The sequence below is a fragment of the Schistocerca serialis genome, chromosome 7 (assembly GCF_023864345.2).
Source record: "Schistocerca serialis cubense isolate TAMUIC-IGC-003099 chromosome 7, iqSchSeri2.2, whole genome shotgun sequence".
Classification (NCBI taxonomy): Eukaryota; Metazoa; Arthropoda; class Insecta; order Orthoptera; family Acrididae; genus Schistocerca; species Schistocerca serialis.
This window is the reverse complement of record NC_064644.1, coordinates 53,631,867-53,654,763: the sequence shown is the minus strand read 5'-3', so window position 1 is coordinate 53,654,763 and position 22,897 is coordinate 53,631,867. Positions and strand designations below refer to the sequence as shown.

The following is a 22,897-nucleotide window of genomic DNA, read 5'->3' as shown; positions in this document are numbered from 1 at the left end:
CAATGTGGTGCCTCTGACAGACAAATTCTTGTTGACACTGTATTCAGTAACCCACGCCTTCAAAGGCCACCGCTTGGTTGTATCTGTCAGGAAGCATATCCAGTGAGTTGCTCTACAACTTAAATGAAGTGTCGTAGCACAACAAATAGCATATATGAGTCTCAATAATTTGTTTGTACTGTCACAGTCCCACCGTCCACCTCGGAGCTCCTAAACCTAATGACGTGTGGAACTGTTCTATTCAGACGACTAGTACACATCAGTTATTGCCCTGTTAACATATTGTACCGACTCGTGACACTGTTTTAACCTTTGGAGGCACGATCTATACGGAATTTGGTATAAAATACATCTCTACAACATCACTACAATTTCCGAGTTGCTGAAAACGTTCAGAGCAGCTGTAGCCTCATTACGTCCTGTTCTACCCTCATAATTCTTGTAGCAGATGTGTCCTTTTTTTCCTTACTAGATTCTTTCTATACTCATCCTTTATGAATACTTCAAATCCAAAACTACACCGTTGTTCACAGTAGTGACAGTAGCAACGGTGTTTTTTGATATGTGACCCCTTTCTTGCCACGTCTTGTCAAAAGCAGGTGGGATACTTAAGTTTCCTTCCTTCCTGTACTGCCTGCACTGGTAGCAGCTTTCGTGGGCAAATCACCTTCAGTCTGAACAGAGTATGCCACCACTTCAGCGTATTCGTCTATTTTCGTAGGTGAAAGTGACAGATTGGATAGGTGTTTGAGAAGCACTATGTAATCTACCAGTTGCTCGCTGTATAAACGGCTATCAGATATTTCTCTCAAACCCATGTGTTGGTGCAGTTTCAAAGGTCCACAAAATGCATGTCTAGTGGCAGAAACAACAGCAATGTTGAAGGGAAATCCATTACAATTTGTTTTCATGACAATAAGAACTACACAAAAGTTACCTAACAAACTATACTTGACATATTCGCAAAATGTAGAAAAGATAACAAACTTCTTTTATGCACTAGAAACCTCTTCTTTATGGGAATAAATATGTGCGCATCAGAAGTTGGGAAAACTCCCTGATTGCAGTTACAAATTATAAAAATTAAACGAAATTCCAAGCAGTTTTTCTTTCAGTGAACGCCTAGGGAAATAAATAATTTTTTAACTGACTAGAAATATTTTGTTGTGAGTTATGTAGTGTTCCATAGCAGAACTTTTATTTTAACTTGATGTTCACATTATTTACTAGTAAATATGGATCGCGAACTTCCATGTTTCATAAGTTTTACTTGTCTTTTAGCTCTTCCATAGCCGCCTCAGGACTTAAGCACGTTTGATAATTGCTTTCGCCTAACTATGCTGCTACAGTAACTTACGGATCATCGTCAATATATATATATTTCTTTAGGAACCTATGCAGCCAGTGAGGGAGAATGACTACAAATATCTGTAATATCTACATGTATATCTTGAAGCGGCTAGCACATATTTTCCCTTGAAACATAGATTTTGCATTCATGCTACTCATTGTGCCATCTGTATGACACACCCACAACTTGTGTATTGGGAAGCTGCTCTGTAAAAAGAATTCATTTTGAAGTTGGAAGATGATAAACCGCAGAGTCGTAAAGAGATGGCAAAGAATAGCAACACTCACGTAATTTCTGTATTTTCATTCTTTATATTAAAACATAATCAGCTGAACTTTTATTTATATTATTGTTATCCAAATGAGGAATGAGATTTATTAAGCAAACTGAGTAATAGAGTATTTGTCGCAATATATAATCGCTTTAGAGACCGAAACAGTTGCCAGTCACTATTATAAGAAGCTGTTAGACTATATGCAGTTAAATTCTAATGATTTTTTTTATTTGTCCTTCGATTTTCAGACTTGTTTCATGTCGTGTGATCTACCAATACTGTTATTTGTTCATAGTACATGAATACAAAACGTGTTCGAGTCGTATAAACCGTTAAGAATACCGACAAAACCTTATTTCTGTTGAAGAGGAATACCAGTCTTATGTTTTAGGTAACTTAAGAAACTAATTATAAACAATGTAGGTGACATATAAATGCCAAATAGAGGATCGCTAAGTGCGTAGTGTTACGGGTATAGAATGCGTCGACTGGTAGTTAAGGTAATCAAGACTTCCGTAGAGTGGCAGGAGGACAAAATGAGTGTAGTAACTCCTTTTCCCATTATCTTAGTAATTCTCGTTCCCGGACGAAATAACTTAGGCTATGAAGCTTTCCATTTATGACAGGTGCTTGTGGGCTGCTATGTACAAGAGCTGAGGAAATAGAGAACATACCACTTTAGCTACTTTCTCAGACAGTAACATGCTGTATGGTGGGACTAGAAGTGACGATGTGCAGAGGAGCGTAAATGTTGATGATGGATCTGCAATATGAAAACAGAAACGTAGGAAAGTTGATACACATGATGTATCGCACGTGAAACTCTAATAGGAAAGCTTAATGGGCTGTGTATGAAGGTGTCCATCAATACTTAACAATATAACAGGAAGGAATAGAGAGAAGAGAGGACGTTGTGGGGGCAGTCAAAGAATACACTACTATGAGAAAAGAGACTTCTGTGATGTTCGGTGTTTGCGATGTGCTGAACCGAAAGGACTATGACAAGATTAGACAGGTATGATTATTATGGTCTTAGGACGGTAAATTGTTTTATCTTCTTCATCTATCACTATAGAAAGAAAGGAATAGCGAGATTACAGATAAATGATTACTTAATTAAAACTGATTTTTGGAAGGTAGCAGCCTTGGAGTCTTTGGTCTAATGTCTCAGTTCACTCCCTATCTTTCGCTCATCAGCACCATTTCGTTTTTCGACATTTTTGATACCTATCAGAGTACTGAAACTGGTTTGGCAGGAGCGGAGTTAATGAATAAAACTAATGCACAGATCTTTGTACAATCCGTTTATTACGAAGGTCATTCGTATTAATGAAGCATTTTAAAGCTTGTCCCTGTTAGTTCGGTTACAAAGTTTCCGTACTAAAAAACTACAATATCAGTCATTCCACATATACATATGCATTCTCTATGCCTCATTGTACAAATGATAGTAGTTTTCTCCGATATATTTACACGTGTACAAAGTTAGTCTTCGCATTTACGCTTGATTATGTTATACTAGTACAAATGGTATGGAACAGACGTAGTATAAGAGTATTTGCGACATCCATAATCTCTACTCGCCATGTCAGCTGTAACATGTGCCCATCAAAATGACAATATTTCACAACAAAGTGATTGTTTACACGACTGTAGTTCTCAAATTCGTGCATGACACAGAAAAAACGAAGGTTTTGTGATTACATACGTAGCGTAATCGCAGTTGTTTCTTATACCTTTAACCACATACGATTCCCATTGATGCCACCATTTCACCTGATGGTTACTCATATCTGATACACTGTATTGAAATTTCTATTTTCTGATGGTACCCAAACTGTCTTAGTCTAATTGTAGATTTCGTTAATGCAACCGTCTGACAAATCTGCTCTCCACTTACAAAACTATATATTTACGTTGGTACTCTGCTAATTGTTAGTTTACTGACACTGTGCACTCAGAGGAGCTGATCGGCCTACAGTAGTTTGATAGAGTCACAGGCAGCCATGGCGAGATGAGGATGCATTTTCTAGTTTGTCCGCATAATAATTATGATTCCACAGACGCACAGTCAGCACTCAGAGTAAGCAACAGTCTTATAAAATGCACAGGAAGCGAGTATTTCTGTGTATACTCGGGCCACTAGGAAACAACACGAAAGCCGTTCAGGAGCTCGCAGGGTACAGCGACAACAGCACAACTAATTGACAGGCACCTCTTCTCTTCCGCAGAAAGACCGCCGACGCCATTCCTATACAGCACCGTGAATCACGCCACTGGCTGGATTTCTCAGCTTCATGACAGGTTGCTCGGTTCATGGTCCTCCCACGTATTGGCTGTAAAAAGACGAAGCACTATTAGTCGTGATGTCAAACACTGGATGCAGTGGTAAGAGAGGACCACACAGCAGTACTATATCGTTTTTATGGAAGCAAAAAATTTGTTGCTCTACAATATGTAACCCTATCTAGTTAAAAAACAATTTTAGTTTGTTAAGCAGTAGAATTTATAAAATCGTACGTAATTTCATATTTTAATTAAATTCAAGTTAATTAGAGTGATTAGTAACTACCAACGAAAAGCTCACGACTACTTTTAAACGCGTCATTAAGGTTTATACAGATAACGTTTCAAATGTCATTGCTATTACAACGACTTATTTTAATCCGTATAACGACTGTACCAAATGGTAGATATCTGTACAGTTCATATCATGGCATATATCAGTAACAGCAAATACTGACTTGCTGACATGCATCTCCATTCATTTTCATATTTATTTGCAAGCCCCTTATTTAATGAGTTACATTACGCCACGAATAGTGCCATTGGTGAATCACCGACTTCTAAAGGAAGGGCCATTACAAGCCTTTGGGTTTTTGGGCTGATCGGCCGATGGCAGGTAAGTTGCATTATCAGAACAACACTGTCCGTGAAGTGCACTCGTATTTCTTGGAAATGCAGCTGCTGTAATGAGCTGTTAGGGACCTCTTCTAAAATGCTTGATCTGAAGGACAATTACACATATCCAACCCCAAAGCAAAAGAAGTTATTGTACTAGTTGGAACCTCAACCAAAGGGTCATCGTAGTGGTATGCTTCGCGACTGGCCTTCCAAGAAAACTGAAGTAAGAACCTTCAACATCGCAGCGCTTCAGCAATCGTTGGTTTATATATTAAAAAAATAAAACCCGCCTCGATTGCGAAAAAAGCACCTAGTGTTAACCTAGGTTTCGGCGTAGATAACTACACCTTCTTCAGAACAACAATAAAACCCACAAGTGCCTAAGAAGACCTTTGTCAATGATTAAAAGAAGAGAAGTGTAAACAATAAAGATCATGCCAAACATAATTAGCATAACCTGGTACTCAGAATGTCTACTCTATGCACCTCTTGTACAAGTATGACAACTTAAAAGAATTAAAAACAATATGGTAAACATAACTCCATATCCATTACAAAGTACACATCATGTTTAACAGCGACAGGTAACAAAAGTAAACTTTTTTAAACAAGTAAATTGACAAATTTAACAAAATTTCCTTTTGTTTCTCTCTGTTCGTGATCATGGCCTGTGTAAGCGACACAGTTTTCGGTGTTTGTAATTCTGTCAACTTAAATTAAAATGTTAAAACTTAGTCAATCCTGGACTCCCATGACAAAACCTAATTTGATGATCACTATCTAAATAGCGTTCACTGTGTTCGTTGTGGAATCTGATGCTTTTAAGACTTTGAAGTTCCAGAAGATAGGCTCCTCATTGTATGTGCACTGGCTGTATCTCGTATAGGAGGTTAAGTGCCTGTCAGCTCGTCATCAAGATCCCACTTATCTAGCAACTCTAGCTGCGTGCGTCCATAAAAGAAACACATCCAGAAACTCCTTCCCTACTGCCACCGTACGCCTTTGGATCCCGCAATCCTGCGCTCTGTGCGCAAATCAGTGCCCTGCTACTTCCAAGAAGAAGCTGTCGCCTGAGAAAGTCGCGCAACAAATTAATGTAGGGGAACTCGGAAAGCAAATGGGTACTCAATGTTTAACGATTTTTTTGTGATAAAGGAACACTTCTTAAAGATGCACGAAAATCTCCTAGCAGTAGAACATAAAGCACCTTTCATGAAAATCGCTTACAACTGCATATTATGTATTTCTTGTAAATATACCTTTACTTTTAAATGAATTTTTGCATATTTCCCATTCCGTCGCGCTCACAGGGCAGAACATGGTGAGGTAATCTTTTGGGACATTAACGTACAATCTCTGAAATCATTGGGAATATCATCTTAAACTTGTTTAATGACCGATTTAGTCTAAGCAATATGGAATATTCGAAAAAATTGTTGCAGCAAGAAAAAATTGCAATGTCACTTTCAAAAATTTTAATAGTTAATACACATTCATTGTTACTGCTACTGTTACATTATTGAATCCCATTACTCACGCACCTAGCGTATTTTCAGGCATTCGAATAAATGCAATGTAGGTTGCCTAGTAATAGATCCTATAACCCAGTACTGGCCAGCTAGATATGTTTTTTAGTCAAATCTGTGTGGTAATCCAATTTTCTCTGCTAGTTGATAAACCAATGATGCACTGAAATGGTTCGTTGTTCGACTAAAACATCTGCTCTAATTGACTTCAAGTGTGTTACCAGTTCGTCTTCTCGTCCTGCAGCAAACACATTTTTAAATTTCCCATCTGATACGTCAGCTCTATAGTTGGGATTATTCTTAGATTGCAAACGTAAATTTAACGTTGATTTGGGTGCTACGTTAAACTCCTGAGATCCTTTTAAAACTGCCATATCAGTAGGTGATATTTTTGAAACAGCCAGTTTCATTGATTTACTATTCCACTGCTGTAAATCAGTCTTTCTAGAAAAACTAGGGCAAAAAGAAACATAAAGACTAAAATCTACCTGTATCGAAAGTTATTGGATCAGAATGGGACACTATCCCACTCTGTCCCGTCCAGTTCCGCCCCAAGACCACACTTCAGGTTAACAACGTTTGTGGAGCATAATAATTGACAGAGTTAAGCGTGTTGTATAACAAACGTCCAGCGAACGTCATGCGCTTTAACGTTACATGCCATTTAAGAGCGTACAATTAACTATTAACGACTAAATCAAAACGGGTGTCGCACGTTTCCTTACAGTGACAACCCACTACATTACGCTGCAGCAGTCTCCTGTCTAGAAAACAGCACAATCCCAGTATTACCCACAATTCTGTTATGCCACGAATTTCCCTATGTGACCACTTCTACTCCAGACCAACAGTACAGCTAATACAGTTATGATACTTTCTCTTTTCATTTTTCAGTCAGCCACGTTATTTTCTTTCCCTTCCATCAATAATTATCTTCGATCACGTTCCTCTGGCTCTCCCTGTTCCACCCTTGCCTCTTGTCTATTTCTGCCAGCACTCATGGTTTAAACCTTTCTCATATATTTTGCCTTTTAAGCTGTATTTCTCACGAAGTACTGTAAACTACGTTATTTTCTGTAATAAAATGACTTGATAATGTTGTTTAATGTTGTGAATTAGATGGAAACTGTAATAAGCTTATCGTAATAAATGTAGTGAGAAATGTTTAGAAAGCCTGGTTAAATGTAAGTGAGGGCCTTGTGGGGTATTCTTCCCCCGGCTAAGGTAATAAATAAAGAAATTAGAGATGAAATAATGACAGTATCCGACTGTAGTATTCTCGAGTTAATTATTTCAGTTTCCAAAGATAAGGTCGTTAGGACTCGTCATATGGAATCTGTCAATCTACTTTAACTTACAGTACTTCTTGCTAGTAAATATACGGTGAAGTTCCTCAAGTAGCTTATATAAATATTGACATATACCTTTCAATTTTGGAACAAGTTTTAACGAGACCTCTCCGTAAAAGAACGTTTATTGTAGAACTTTTGTTGTGGAATGGTTAATTAAAACAGTTCTGATGTGTGGTGATTTACATGAGGCATTACGATTACGTCACACACCAGAGTGACTGTGCTTGTTTCACACTACCGCGGTACAATCTGTCGAATCCAACCATGGCGCTACCTTTTTTATCAGCATTGAATTAATTAATATAGCCTCATTATGATACTGATTATATCTATACATACCATATTAATGTTTTCATACCAGAAGCGGATTCACAGATCAAATACCATTTAATGACAGATATACGCAAGTTGCTTTACAAAATTACATCTGACTAGAAAGTTAGTTACCTTTATATTTCAATTTCTTGCAAGCCTATTTCAATTAAATTAGAATAAAAATATGCTTCCAAGCCAAATAAATGACATTTAGAGACATTACTTACAATTATGATATACATTACGTGTGTTTCAATTTGGTCTTCAGCGAACAAAACATTAGTCAAAATGCCTTTCGACTAAAAATTATTCTTGAGTGTGACATTTTTAAGGAAAAACCTTTCACAAATAACAGGTAGTTGTTGCAAAATTTTTCTGTAAGTCACATGTGGGTGATACAGCAGTGTAGGTGGTTTTTCTGTGACGTTAGGTTGGTGGAAAGTCAGCCATACTGGCTTACGTTCAAGGTGTGATGTTTGTTTTCTACACGAAATAAAAATATTTATTTACTGTTTTCTAACATAAATATCTTCTCATTCACAGACTAAACATTTTCAAAGAGTGTTTCGGTGATCTGCAAGCTTAAACTTAGTAATCTTGCACACACATGTATTTTCAAGTATTATGTAAGTGGGATTATCAACACCTCTGACGTTTGGGAGATATGTTTCGACATGTTCCTAAAGATGTCTGAGAATTGGTCCGGAGCGTAAAGGAATGTATATGTTAGGCGCGATAGACACATGTCTGTATTCATGTCTGGGTTCGGCTCCAGTGTCATAATATCTCGAAGTGGTATAACTACACCAATGGAAAAAAAACCGCATCGGCAAGAAGCAGTTGTGCTACACAAACAAAATTGGTAGGCGTGTTTCTGTATCTGAAGGATGATGTCTATTCAAATTTCGAGCAAGTCGTATAAGTGTTGCCAGTGTGACGATACAAATTGGGTCTGCGTTAAATACACGCTATAACTGTCGTTACCTTTGAGATGGGACGTGGTGACTTGATGTTAGTCAAGAATGTCTTTAACGTAACAAAGGCGCCATTATCAACACCTCACTGTGTTTGAACGAGGTCGTGTAATAGGGCTACTAGTAGCTGACATTTACTTGTGCGATACTGCGGAAAGATTAAGCAATAGTATAGCGACTGAACATGATGGGCAGTAGCGGTGTTCACGAGAATGTACGGTTGTACGAAGACAGGGCCCCGGACGGCCGCGTCGCACTACCGAGAGGGAAGGCCACCGTGTTCGGCGTATGGCTCTGGCGCAACGTACGGCTTTTTCAACAGCAATCTGAATAGCAATTGGCACCGCAGTAACATAAATCGGGTACTTCAAGGACAGCTTCGAGCGAGTCGCCGTGTAGCGTGCAATCCACTGATCCTACCCAACCGCATTTACGACTTGAGTAGTCTCAAACGACAGCTCGTTGGAGGGCGGGGAGGTGGTGTGTTGTGTTTTCTGTCGAAAGCTGGTTCTGCCTTGGCGCTAGTGATGGCCGTGTATTGGTTAGAAAGAGGCACTTTCGGGGCCTCCAACCAACCTTCCTGCATGGATGCTAGATTCACTGGGCCTACACTTGCAGTTATGGTCTGGAGTCCGATTTCGTATGGCAGTACGAGCTCTCTCGTGGCTATGCCATGCGCCCTCACTGCATATTAATTCGTCACTCTGGTGAATCGACCTGGTGTACGCTCACTGACGAACGGCATTCCTGGGGGGAGGGTGTTGGGTGGTTTACAATAGGATAACTGTCGCTGATACAGCGGTGTTGCACCCCACCGTGCTCTACAGGGTGCCCACGTGCGGCTTTGGCCTGCTCCATGAGCAAGTCGGTCTCCAGTCCAGGACATATATGACATCATCGAACAACAAGACCTGCGTCATCCTTCAATGCATTGACCACCAAAGTGCGACCGGTATGAAACTCCGTCCCTCAAACTCACATACGGCATCCACAGAACACAATGTACGCACGTTTGCATGCTTATATTCAGTATTCTGGAGGTTACTCCAGTTATTAACACCTGAATTTCTCGTTTGCAATGACTTATCACGCGCTTACATCAATGTGTGATCTTGCAATGTTAATCACTTCTACAGGGTAGTCCATTGATCGTGACCAGGCCAAATATCTCACGAACTAAGCGTTAAACGAGAAAACTACAAAGAGCAAAACTTGTCTAGCTTGAAGGGGGAAACCAGATGGCCCGCTAAATGGCGCTGACATAGTCAAACGGATATCAACTGCGGTTTCTTTTTTATAGGCACCCCCCATTTCTACTACATATTCGTGTAGTAAGTGAAGAAAAATAAATGTTTTACTTGGACCACTTTTTTCGCTTTGTGATAGATGGCGCTGTAATAGTCACAAATACATGGATCAAAATTTTAGAGGATCAGTTGGTAAAAGGAAGGTTTTCTACAGTAATATACAGAACGTAGGTACGTTTGAACATTTTATTCAGGTTGTTCCCATGTAATACATGCACCTTTGTGAACTTACCATTTCTGAGAACGCATGCTGTTACAGCGTGATTACCTGTAGATACCACATTAATGCAATAAATGCTCAAAATGATGTCCGTCAACATCAATGCATTTGGCAATACGTGTAACGACATTCCTCCCAACAGCGAGCAGTTCCCCTTCCGTAACGATCGCACATTCAGTGACAATGCGCTGACGCATGCTGTCAGGCGTTGTCGGTGGATCATGTTGAAAAATATCCTTCAACTCTCCCCACAGAAAGAAATCCGGCAACGTCAGATCCGATGAACCTTCGGGCCATGGTATGGTGCTTCGACGAGCAATCCACTTGTCATGAAATAAGCTATTCAATACCGCTTCAACCACACGCGAGCAATGTGCCGGACATCCATCATGTTGGAAGTACATCACCATTCTGTCATGTAGTGAAACATCTTCTAGTAACATCGGTAGAACGTTACGTAGTAAATCAGCGTACATTGCACCATTTAGATTGCCATCGATAAAATGGGGGCCAATTATCCTTGCTCACGTAGTGCTGCATCATACATTAACCTGCCAAGGTCGCTGATATTCTACTTGTCGCAGCCATTGTGGATTTTCCATTGCCCAATAGTGCATATTATGCCAGTCTACGTTACCGCTGTTGGTGAATGACACTTCGTCGCTATGTAGAACGCGTGTAAAAAATCTGACATCGTCCCGTAATTTGTCTTGTGCCCAGTGGCAGAACTGTACACGACGTTCAAAGTCGTCGCCATGCAATTGTTGGTGCATAGAAATATGGGACGGCTGCAATCGATGTTGATGTAGCACTCTCAACACCGACGTTTTTGAGATTTCCGATTCTCGCGCTATTTGTCTGCTACCGATGCGCGGATTAGCCGCGGCAGCAGCTAATACACCTACTTTGGCATCATCATTTGTTGCAGGTCGTGGTTGACGTTTCACACGTGGCTGAACACTTCCTGTTTCCTTAAATAGCGTAACTATCCGGCGAACGGTCCGGACACTTCAATGATATCGCCCAGGATACTGACCAGCATACATGGCACACGCCCGTTGGGCAATTTTGATCACAATAGCCATACATCAACACGACATTGACCTTTTCCGCAATTGGTGAACGGTCCATTTTAACACGAAGCAGATACCGTACGCACTGGCGGAATGTTACGTGATACCACGTACCTATACGTTTGTGACTATTACAGCACCATCTATCACAAAGCGAAAAAAGTTGTCCAACGTACTACACGAATATGTAAAAAAAAATGGGGGTTCCAATTTTTTTTTAAATGCAGTTGATATCCGTTTGACCTATGGCAGCGCCATCTAGAGGGCCAACGATAGCGCCATCGGGTTTCCCCCTTCAAGCTGGACGAGTTTTTTCGTTTGACGCTTATTTCGTGGGATATTTGGCTCTGTCTCTATCAATGGACCACCCTGTTTATGTTATGTAGATCAAATGTACTCTGGAAACTTCATTAGTCTACATTAATTATTTTTTTGGTGTTGCGATTTTTCTGTCAGTGTAACTATTGAATTACTTTCATGTGGTGCCCATTTTCTTTGTTTCCATCTAAAAAAAAGCAACAGACTATCAGATATACTGCATGATACTCTCACTCACCTCTGTAGTACATGTCTCGCCGCATGGTGGGACACTTCTTGCCCTGTGAACAAACAACAGAGTTAGTTTACGCGTTCACCCTCTGGTAGAACAGTACATGAAAAGTGTAGAAGTCCTGATTAGAACACGGAGAAATCACTTGCGACTTGTGGCTTCACATATGTCAGTAAAAATCCTCCAGCCTCGAGGGAAAATACCTCACGATAATAACTTGCTTTCACTGAGAAACAGCGCCCACCTCTGTAGTCCCGGTCATAAATCACGCCAGTGTGGTGGCACTCAACTCGAAAGTAAGGGAGGAAATAGTGGACGGTTTCTCATCACCGGTCTATGCGCCAATACCCTGGACTACTTTCCAAGCCTCTCCACAGAGTCTCATGAAGCAAGGACATGGGACACTCTTGATGGTGATGCGTCCGATGGGGACATTAAGCTTGGCGGCTCCCTCGGTGATATTCGAAACGAGTAGGCTATTAGGTGTCACCGAGTTTGCAATATTTCTGGCTTAGTCAGCCATCATATTAGGCTCCAAGAAGCTTTTCCAAGAGCAGTGGAGATGCAAGAAGTATATAGATGACGAAATGTGGTGTGACGTACCTGTGACAGATGTTAGATTCGGTACCATTCCCGTGAGAAAGACCGCCTGCATAATGCTACTACTCTGTGATTGGCTGCTGTGTTCGGAGCAAGGGCGACAAAACGTTAAAGTATAGTTATTATTATTAGTGAAACAACTCATTGGAATGACTTCACTTTTTTAATATAAATATCTCTCAACAGCTGACTATCAATCAGTCCTTTTAGAATTACTAAAAACAATTTAAATAAAAAACAAAAGACTGACGAAATTGCAGACGAAGCACTTCGGAAGCGTTCGGGTCACGCCTTTTCTGGTATGGCGCGCGAAGTGTTTCGGGCTGTTCGTCACTCTGGATTAGGCAGTCGAGAAGAACAGACATGTTGTCTGTCGTAGGATGTGTTTCCAATTTTTATTTAAGTTCCTGTTCGTCACTCGGGATTAGGCAGTCGAGATGTACAGTCATGTTCTCTGTGGCAGAATGTGTTTGACAGTATTCAGTATTAAAAGATTCACTCCGGTAGTCATGAGGCACAGACATCTGCCACAAATAGTGTAAAGATACATTTTCGTAAACATTGTGTTTGATCATGTACTGTGCTGTATCAGAAGGTGTTGTATTAAGATCATGTAGTCTTCTCGTGTGGCTATATTAAAATACACGGGTGGCATCCCAATGAAGTGACACATTATTTCAGAACAGAACCTCGCTAAAAGTCAGTTTCAGCCTCAAGATGCAGAACCTACGACCTGCGTGCTGTTTTCTGCACTGGGGCCATCAACTTGAAGACAGCAGGTTAGTGAACTATAACAGAACCTTCATCCTCCACACAATGCAGTGGAAACAACAAGACGCCTCACGTGTACTGCATGCACAGAACAAATGTGCTCAGTGACACGTCATCTGCAGTAATGCAGAGGAGGTAAAGGAGGATGGTCTTTATTAACACCAACTCTCAATTCATTCTTCCTTTCTTGCCGTAAGTTTCACCCTCTCCCGTATTACCATACAACACAAGCATACCAATACGCTACACAAGAGTCTCCAGTATTACACTCACCCACACTCCGAAAACACATACACAACGCAACTCTCATCTATGTGTAAAAAAAGGGCTAAATGACCGGCGGAACAACACCGTGTTCGACAGGCGGTTAAACCCTCCAACGGGATGTCGCAGCCGGCAATGCCACACGACATTTACATTTTTCTAAAAAAAATCTTTAGGTACTAATCACGCATCGTGCACCACTCGTTAGATTATTTTTGTTTATTATATTTTTTGTTAATCGTTTAACGTCCACCGTACTCTTTGTGCAAATGTTTTATATTGACTTTGACGTCGTATATGTACCCTCGTAACGTACAAACAGAACGCATCCGAAACCATGTCGTTGCTAATAAACGCGTTCTTACCTTGTCAGTCGACACAATCTATCGATAATGCATTCTAGGTGAAGAAGCGCATATATAATTATTTACGTCTTATAAGGCCATTCATCACAGTATACAGAACAAACATAAACTAAACCCTGAATATCCACTGCTGCAAGAGATTTACGGCGAATGCACAACAGATCCCCTACAAATGTGTAGTAGTTGGACTCATCTCTACGCCGGGTGAACAGGGAAACGAGGAAACCTCCCTACAATGCCTTCGTCTAGACTATTCTCTCCCACGCAAGTGTCAGCTCTACATCTGCACCAGCGAGATTTTCTAATATCCCTCTTAATGCTTGGTCGTCTTATACTGCGTCTCACTTTTCGCATCCTCTCACGAAAACTGACAACGGCTGAGCGGACCGTGTGTTGACTACATGCTCATCCTTAACCACATGAGGTGACGCCCGATCGGTGCCGTTGGGTCTTCAAAGGCTGTTCCGACAGTGATTGTTTCTCTTCACTCTCCTGCATACCATACCATACCACCAAATTTCCCAACGTTCTCGTCTACAACGAGCTTGTATCTTATATGAGTTCCGCAGAGTCAATTCCAACTATCCATAGTTCAATCTGTAGTGAACAATATTGGTACACGTTCGCCTCTATACCGACACTGTGCATGGATCCTGCACCTAAAAGTTACCAGTATATTTCCACAGACTGTCTCTCCACATAGATATTGATTCTCCTGTCCGTGCCGGGCGAAGTGGCCGTGCGGTTAAAGGCGCTGCAGTCTGGAACCGCAAGACCGCTACGGTCGCAGGTTCGAATCCTGCCTTGGGCATGGATGTTTGTGATGTCCTTAGGTTAGTTAGGTTTAACTAGTTCTAAGTTCTAGGGGACTAATGACCTCAGCAGTTGAGTCCCATAGTGCTCAGAGCCATCTCCTGTCCGTCAACTGCTTAGGTTCGTTTTTAATTCTGTAACTTCTTTTTCAAAGAGAAGGGATTGCTTTCAGTGCTGTCAATTTGGAGCCAATCTTTTAATAATCAAAGTGATTTAGATGCTATACATTTTATAATATTAGGAAGCTAGTACTACTTTCCAATAATTTTGGCTCTAGAACTAAAAAATGTGCCTTTTCAAACCATTGCCAAGAGTTAGAGGCAAAGGAATATAATTACAACAGGAAAAGGAAAGCGAAACGAAAGATAAATTTATTTTTACTTTAGTAAGTGGGTCTCAGTTACAGGGTAAAGACAAAATCTTGTCAGCTGAAAGACCTTCTATTACACAGCATAAAGATTAGAGTATGTCGTGCTTAGTCTCCAATTAGATATTTTGCCTTCTTCGAAACTCTGATGTTCGAAAACAGTTAAGAGCGATATCACTTAATGGTTGAAGGCCGTTACGCAGATAGAACACATCATTCGAAGTAACACCAAAATGCTACGGGTTCAGAATTTCCTTATATCTCATAATTTATAACTTCACTTCTCAATGGTGTCAGAAAACTAAAGTGCGTACCCTGTAATCTTTGATGAACTCCAGCCGAGGTATGAAAATTTACCCACTGGCACCACTATGCATATAAATCACTAAATACTGCGGAGACTGCTAAAGTGTCTATCACAACCGACATGTAACAGTTTTCTGATGGCGTAATTAAGTCTTGAGGTGATAAGTGGCATAGCTGAATTAAATATACGTATACGTTTTACCCTTTAATTAACGTGAGTTACAATTTTTGCCATAGCCATCGAGATTTTGTATTTCGACTTGAAAATGGCGTACTTGCAGATAATGTGACACAGATAATTACAAGTCTGGTCATGACCATTCTGGGTACAAAGCACTTGACTTTAAAATGAGATATCTACAGGTAATATGATACAGATAGCATAATCATGACCTTATCGTGTATACAACACATTGGGCCCCGCGTAAACTCAACTGTAAGAGCTTTTTAAGTGTGAAATCAGACCAAGTGTGCATCGTTCTGCACATCCACCTAAATCAATATTTGATAGCAAGGTTTAGTACCTTTCAGAGCCCTTTATCGCTAGTAACGCTGAAACCCGATCAGATGTCTCCTCCAGACTGCTACATTGTTGTGTAACAGGTGCGATATACCGCGCATTATTATTGTTCACGAGACATACTCGTATTTCTATATTTCTGCACTGATGTGTCGCACTAAAATGAAAATAACAGCCTGCAGTATCGTGCTACCATACTTCAGTTGTTATGTGCTGTATCGAAATGAACTTGATTGTTGTCCACAGCAGCACGATTTTTCTATTCCAGTGGTAATGTACAGCGAAGAAACGAAACTACTTGTTGTCGACAGTAGTTCGTTCTCATACTTCAGCGCCGTTTGTTCTGCAGCCGAATGAGCCTGACAGTTGAACACAGTGCCACATATCAATAGCTCAGTGGTGATGGACTGCAGCCAAATGAAGAATTGTTGTCTTTACCAACACGTTTCCACAATGTAGTGTCAGCGTATTGTAGCCGAATGAATCTGATTTTTACCTTACATTTCTATATTCAGTGGCGGTGAACTGCACCTGAGTGAACCTAAGTCGCACGACTGCATATTTCAGCGATGATGTCGAATGAACTTGATAGTTGTCCACAGTAACACGTTACACACTAGTCTCTCTCTTTCTCTCTCACTCTTCATCTCTCTCCCTTCCTCTCTCTCTCTCTCTCTCCCTCTCTCTACCCATCTGTCCATCTACCTGCCTATCTATGCATCTTTTCTATACGCAGTCTTCAGCCCAACCGAGCGAGGTGGCGCAGTCATTAGCACACTGGACTGGCATTCTGGAAGCCGACAGTTAAAACCCACGTCAGGCCATACTGATTTAGATTTTCCATGTTTGCCCGAAATCGCTCCAGAAAAATGCCAGAATGGTTCCTGTGCCAGAACACGACCGATTTCCTTCCTACTCCCGAATCAGTCCGAGGTTGTGTTCCATCTGCGATGATCTTGATGTCAACTGGACGTTGTACCCTTATATTCCGTCCTTCGTTCTTCTGCAGTTCAACAAGACACGCACGTCAGTTCTGTCTCTTTGAGGCAGGTCAAGCAGGCACTGAACTCGGATAGCTGTGCTCAGATCCACTTGCTGCTGCCATGTCTGGTTTTTCTTCCTGAGATCATTTGAAGCGAAAGCTGGGACGTTACCTTTGAAATACTATGCGGCTGATTTCCTGGTCAGGTCAGAGCTCATGTTCTGTTTGTAAGGCAGCCCTTATCCACAGAATGCTACTCTCTAACTTCCTACCTCTCTGTAACGTGAAGTATCTCCACTTTCGCACCAGCAGACGTTATCTGCACTCTTGTGCTCTTAACACCAGTATATTATGTTCTGTTGGTATTCTATTACGACATTGTTATAACTGGGTGCTAAGTCAATCAGTTTGTGCTCAGAACAGTTTTAGATTACGAACTTCTCAGTACTTCGAAATCTGTGATTGTACCACAGAGATAGTGGAGACACATGGATGACATCCTCTGCTTGGTACATGAATCAGAACACAAAATAGAACAACTGCATGCAGAGATATACACAAAAGCATGAAGTTCACCTTAGAGACAGAGCAAACAGAGAAAATAATCTTCCTAGATATTTCCACCACAAAGAAAAATAGCCAGCACACATTTAGTATTTACAGGGAAACACCACAACATACACAACATTCAACCAATCACTTAACCACCCACAGACCCTAAAAGAATGTGTCCTCAGATATCTGCTCCACGAACTATATACAGTACTACTTGACAAATGTACCTACAAGGAACTGAAGATAATAATTCAGACACAGAAAAATAACGTGTACCAAGAATCTCTAGTGACAAAACTGAACACTGAAATCTAGAAAAACATAAAAAATTATACTTATACCCAGAGACTCACATCATCTACCACAAACACACACACACACACACACACACACACACACACACACACCAGTATCAGTGCCACTACACACCAAAGGCACAAAACAGAAAATCAACCAACGAGCGGATACCCTCTCACATGCGGAAACAGACTAAAACAGAGAATTGCGAATATCCTCAAGGAACAAGGAATAAAAATAGCGTAACAAAGCATAAAACTTTCTACAGAAATATCTAAGAAAGGAGGATCAAACTGACCTGCACCAGTTTTGCGTCAACGGCGTGCCTTAAATTCCAGACCTCTCCACAGGGCATCACAGACTGAGGGCACAAGAACAGAAACACCGGACCGGACTGCACTCGTAACAACCATCCAAAGGACAGAAACTGCTTATGTACTCTTCGTAGCAGACAGTGTAACACAACAGTCAACCGAATCAGGAAGGACCATCTCCAGTACAGAAATGTAAGATTCCTGACCCCAATTTCCATTCCCTGAGTATGAATGTTTAGTAATTGGCTTGAAGAAATAAATGTTGTGTAATTATGTCCTTATTCAGGAGTCTCAGAAAAGTTACAACGTTGATTAAACTATTCTCGCTATTCTGGTGTATGTATGCCTACCACCATCAGCAGTACTATTGAAACGGCAAGCACGTCATACGGACATACATCTTTCTAACAATAATTTTCAAACTACACCACAGAAATGTTATTTTAGATGGAAGATCCATTCTTGAAGCAAGATGTGCCAGTTAGCATACATGTGGCTCACAGTTCAGGTGCAGAATTCCAGCATACAGCGCAGAGCAACACATTCGCCTCTGTAAGCCGCTGGTGCACAAATCGATCACTTCTGTTGACAGTGTTCACCTGCGTCCTCGGACGAAACTGCCTCCACTATTTATGAGACTCGATCGAAGCAGTCAGAGCAAGTGAAACAACTCAGCTCTGGTCGGTAGTGGTGGCCGTTGGTTCCTAACCCTTACAGGGCTACCGTATCTCACTTTGTCAGTTACAGCAGTGTCAAGCTAAACTAGTACTAACGCTCTTCGCGTTCTATGAGCGCTGTTGTGGAAAATGTGTCATTGTCCACTGCCCTCCTATCAACTGACGTTAATATCAGAGCGCACTGGTCCACTAAATAAATTCCTATTTAAAAATTTGTAATCGAAATGCCGACGAACAGAACTGCCTCCACACTATGGAGATGCATTCTGAACTATCTTTTACCCTCGTCACATTTATGACGATGGAAAGTGAGCTATACCATAAAACATGAATCAGCCACAAAGATAATTGCGTCTGACTGCATAGCCCAAGCTCTGGCGAAGTCACTTTCCTGCTAGCATAAAGTGCTTGTAGGAATTCATGTACATTTCTTTCAACAAATCAGGTCAGAAAATGAAGAACAACTCACTTCATCAACATCTACGCGTTTACTCCGCGGAACAACTTATGGTGTGTGGCGGAGGGTAGCTATCGTACTATTATTATCCCCCCCCTCCCCTTTTCGTGTTCCATTTACTAACTCTACATCGAAGGAACGATTGTGATAAACTTTTGTATTAGCCCTGATTTCTCCGGTTTTCGAAAGATATGTGTGGGACGAACTAATATGTAGCCCGACTCGTTCTGAGAAGTACTATCCCGAAATTCCAGCATTAAAGCACTGCGGGATGGACACTGCCTCCCTGATAGCGCCTACCATTGGAGTTTGTTGATCTTCGTAGCCGTCTCGCGCCGAGTAACTGCACCCGTATCTCAACTTGTCTATATTCTCCTCCTCTTAAACCAACCTGGTAAGGTTTGCCAGACTGATGAGCACTATTCTACAATCGATCGAATAAGACTTCTGTAATCCTCACCTTTCGTGGCTCAATTACATTTCCTTTCAATTCTTAAAATGAATCTCAACTTTTTTTCTGCCTTTCATACAATTATTTAAATGTAGTCACTCCAATGTAGATCGTTCCGGATGGTTGCTCCTAGGTGATTTAGGCCTTTTCCTGTTTTCAGCGATTTTATGCAAACAGCGTGATGGATAACTTCACTTATTTATTCGAAATACGTTAAATTTATGGCTGTTCACATTCCACTACCACCTACCATCGATCGTTCGTAGGTCTTCCTGCATTTCACGAAAGTCAAGTGACGCTACAAACTTCCGATTCACAATGACGCTGCAACCTCCCGGTGCACAAGAATCTGACGGATCTTACAACAATACCAAGCAGATTACTAAAGTTGAAACAGTTCATACGAAACAGATTAATCTTATGTGAATAGCACTTGAGAGAATTCATTCAAACTGTTGAGACTTCAGTGAGCTCGCATATGTACCCATCATGTGACTTCTGTACCCGGGGTGCAAGGGGGATCCGCTCTCGCTTCCCACCTCCCCCTCACCATCCCTCAGGGAAAGGGAGAATATAGTCTAATCGAGTGTTTTTGTTTCACGAAAATGATTGAAATGTTTTTATATCGTAGGTTTTAGCTGCATCGGAACTGTAACTTCTTTATCAATGAAATGAAATGTCGTGTGGCTAGGGCCTCCCGTCGCGTAGACCGTTCGCCTTGTGCAGGTCTTTCGAGTTGACGCCACTTCGGCGACCTGCGTGTCGATGGGGATGAAATGATGATGATTAGGACAACACAACACCCAGTCCCTGAGCGGAGAAAATCTTCGATCCAGCCGGGAATCGAACCCGGGACCTTAGGATTGACAGCCTGTCACGCTGACCACTTTTTTTCTTTCCCCTCACCTACCCCGGGGCCGGACTCTTTATCAACACTTACAAGTCGCTATTCGTCTACCAGAATATTAAAAATACTTCACATCCACCCGCCCTCCCCCCTCCCCCCACGCTTTGAACTGCCCCCGTCCCTGAAAACTATCATCATGGCATCGTACGACGACCGAATTGTGATGAAAACCCAACTGTAAATGATTACTCACAAACAGAGGGGCACAGATGATTAATGTTCACCGCTGTTCCTTGACTGTGGTAGGGACAGCTGCACTCAGAATCCAGTTTCAAAAAATCCGTCCACACTGAACAAAGAGAATAATGACCACATTGTCGTGGTGTAACATCATTACTAATACAAAACTTTTCCTTTTTCCGTTGCCCGTCCAGACTGTTGATGTGCTTTGAGATGATTGTTATCAATGTTATTAATATCAATTCATTGCGGGCTCAGTTCGCATTGTCTTTTCAAGAGTTGTGAACGAAACGTTAACAAAAAGTAATAGTTCGTAATCCACCCCTTCAAATGTACCACCCCTTAAAATCAGCCACCCTAGGCACCTGCGTATCCTCCCTAGTACTAAATACGTCCCTGGGGATACCTATTGTTTTCTTCTATAACGATTAATGTCACTTTGGCTTTCCTCACGATTGAGGTCGGTTGTAATATAATGTCAGTGACTGAGTTTGTGTAGAAATATTGCATTTTTAACTGTTGATTTTGACTATTGCTGAATTCTAAATACATGTCATTGACCTCTGCCATGTAGACGTCTATAAACTTTCTTCTATAAACTTTCATGAAAGATAGGCATTTCACCACTGTTTATATTGATTGTCACTGTATTGCTCACTGTTTTCGACTTTGTTTACAGTATGTTTGAAGCACAAGGGCTGGGTGTATTCCTTTTATAGCAATGGGTAACATGTCACGTAGACATGGGGCACCATATACACTCCTGGAAATTGAAATAAGAACACCGTGAATTCATTGTGCCAGGAAGGGGAAACTTTATTGACACATTCCTGGGGTCAGATACATCACATGATCACACTGACCGAACCACAGGCACATAGACACAGGCAACAGAGCATGCACAATGTCGGCACTAGTACAGTGTATATCCACCTTTCGCAGCAATGCAGGCTGCTATTCTCCCATGGAGACGATCGTAGAGATGCTGGATGTAGTCCTGTGGAACGGCTTGTCATGCCATTTCCACCTGGCGTTCGTACTGGACGTGCAGACCGCGTGAGACGACGCTTCATCCAGTCCCAAACATGCTCAATGGGGGAGAGATCCGGAGATCTTGCTGGCCAGGGTAGTTGACTTACACCTTCTAGAGCACGTTGGGTGGCACGGGATACATGCGGACGTGCATTGTCCTGTTGGAACAGCAAGTTCCCTTGCCGGTCTAGGAATGGTAGAACGATGGGTTCGATGACGGTTTGGATGTACCGTGCACTATTCAGTGTCCCCTCGATGATCACCAGTGATGTACGGCCAGTGTAGGAGATCGCTCCCCACACCATGATGCCGGGTGTTGGCCCTGTGTGCCGCGCTCGTATGCAGTCCTGATTGTGGTGCTCACCTGCACGGCGCCAAACACGCATACGACCATCATTGACACCAAGGCAGAAGCGACTCTCATCGCTGAAGACGACACGTCTCCATTCGTCCCTCCATTCACGCCTGTCGCAACACCACTGGAGGCGGGCTGCACGATGTTGGGGCGTGAGCGGAAGACGGCCTAACGGTGTGCGGGACCGTATCCCAGCTTCATGGAGACGGTTGCGAATGGTCCTCGCCGATACCCCAGGAGCAACAGTGTCCCTAATTTGCTGGGAAGTGGCGGTGCGGTCCCCTACGGCACTGCGTAGGATCCTACGGTCTTGGCGTGCATCCGTGCGTCGCTGCGGTCCGGTCCCAGGTCGACGGGCACGTGCACCTTCCGCCGACCACTGGCGACAACATCGATGTACTGTGGAGACCTCACGCCCCACGTGTTGAGCAATTCGGCGGCACGTCCACCCGGCCTCCCGCATGCCCACTATACGCCCTCGCTCAAAGTCCGTCAACTGCACATACGGTTCACGTCCACGCTGTCGCGGCATGCTACCAGTGTTAAAGACTGCGATGGAGCTCCGTATGCCACGGCAAACTGGCTGACACTGACGGCGGCTGTGCACAAATGCTGCGCAGCTAGCGCCATTCGACGGCCAACACCGCGGTTCCTGGTGTGTCCGCTGTGCCGTGCGTGTGATCATTGCTTGTACAGCCCTCTCGCAGTGTCCGGAGCAAGTATGGTGGGTCTGACACACCGGTGTCAATGTGTTCTTTTTTCCATTTCCAGGAGTGTACTTGTACCACTGACCCATGTTATTTACCGTTAGTAATTGATGTCGTACGGCAATATTGAC

The 22,897-nt window shown here is 42.1% G+C and overlaps 1 protein-coding gene across 2 annotated transcripts in view; it reads right to left on the bottom strand.

The window, feature by feature from the left end:
- Positions 1 to 2,975: 2,975 nt before the first annotated feature.
- The window catches only part of LOC126412363 (carbonic anhydrase-related protein 10-like), a 407,758-nt gene continuing 387,836 nt past the window's right edge, over positions 2,976 to 22,897 (bottom strand). For both annotated transcript variants that reach the window (XM_050081928.1, XM_050081929.1), the window contains exons 9-10: positions 11,853 to 11,895; positions 2,976 to 3,961 (exon numbers count right to left, since the gene is read on the bottom strand). In XM_050081928.1, the coding sequence (XP_049937885.1) occupies positions 3,921 to 3,961; positions 11,853 to 11,895 (84 nt within the window). In that variant the 3' untranslated portion in view covers positions 2,976 to 3,920. The remainder of the gene's footprint in view (positions 3,962 to 11,852; positions 11,896 to 22,897) is intronic.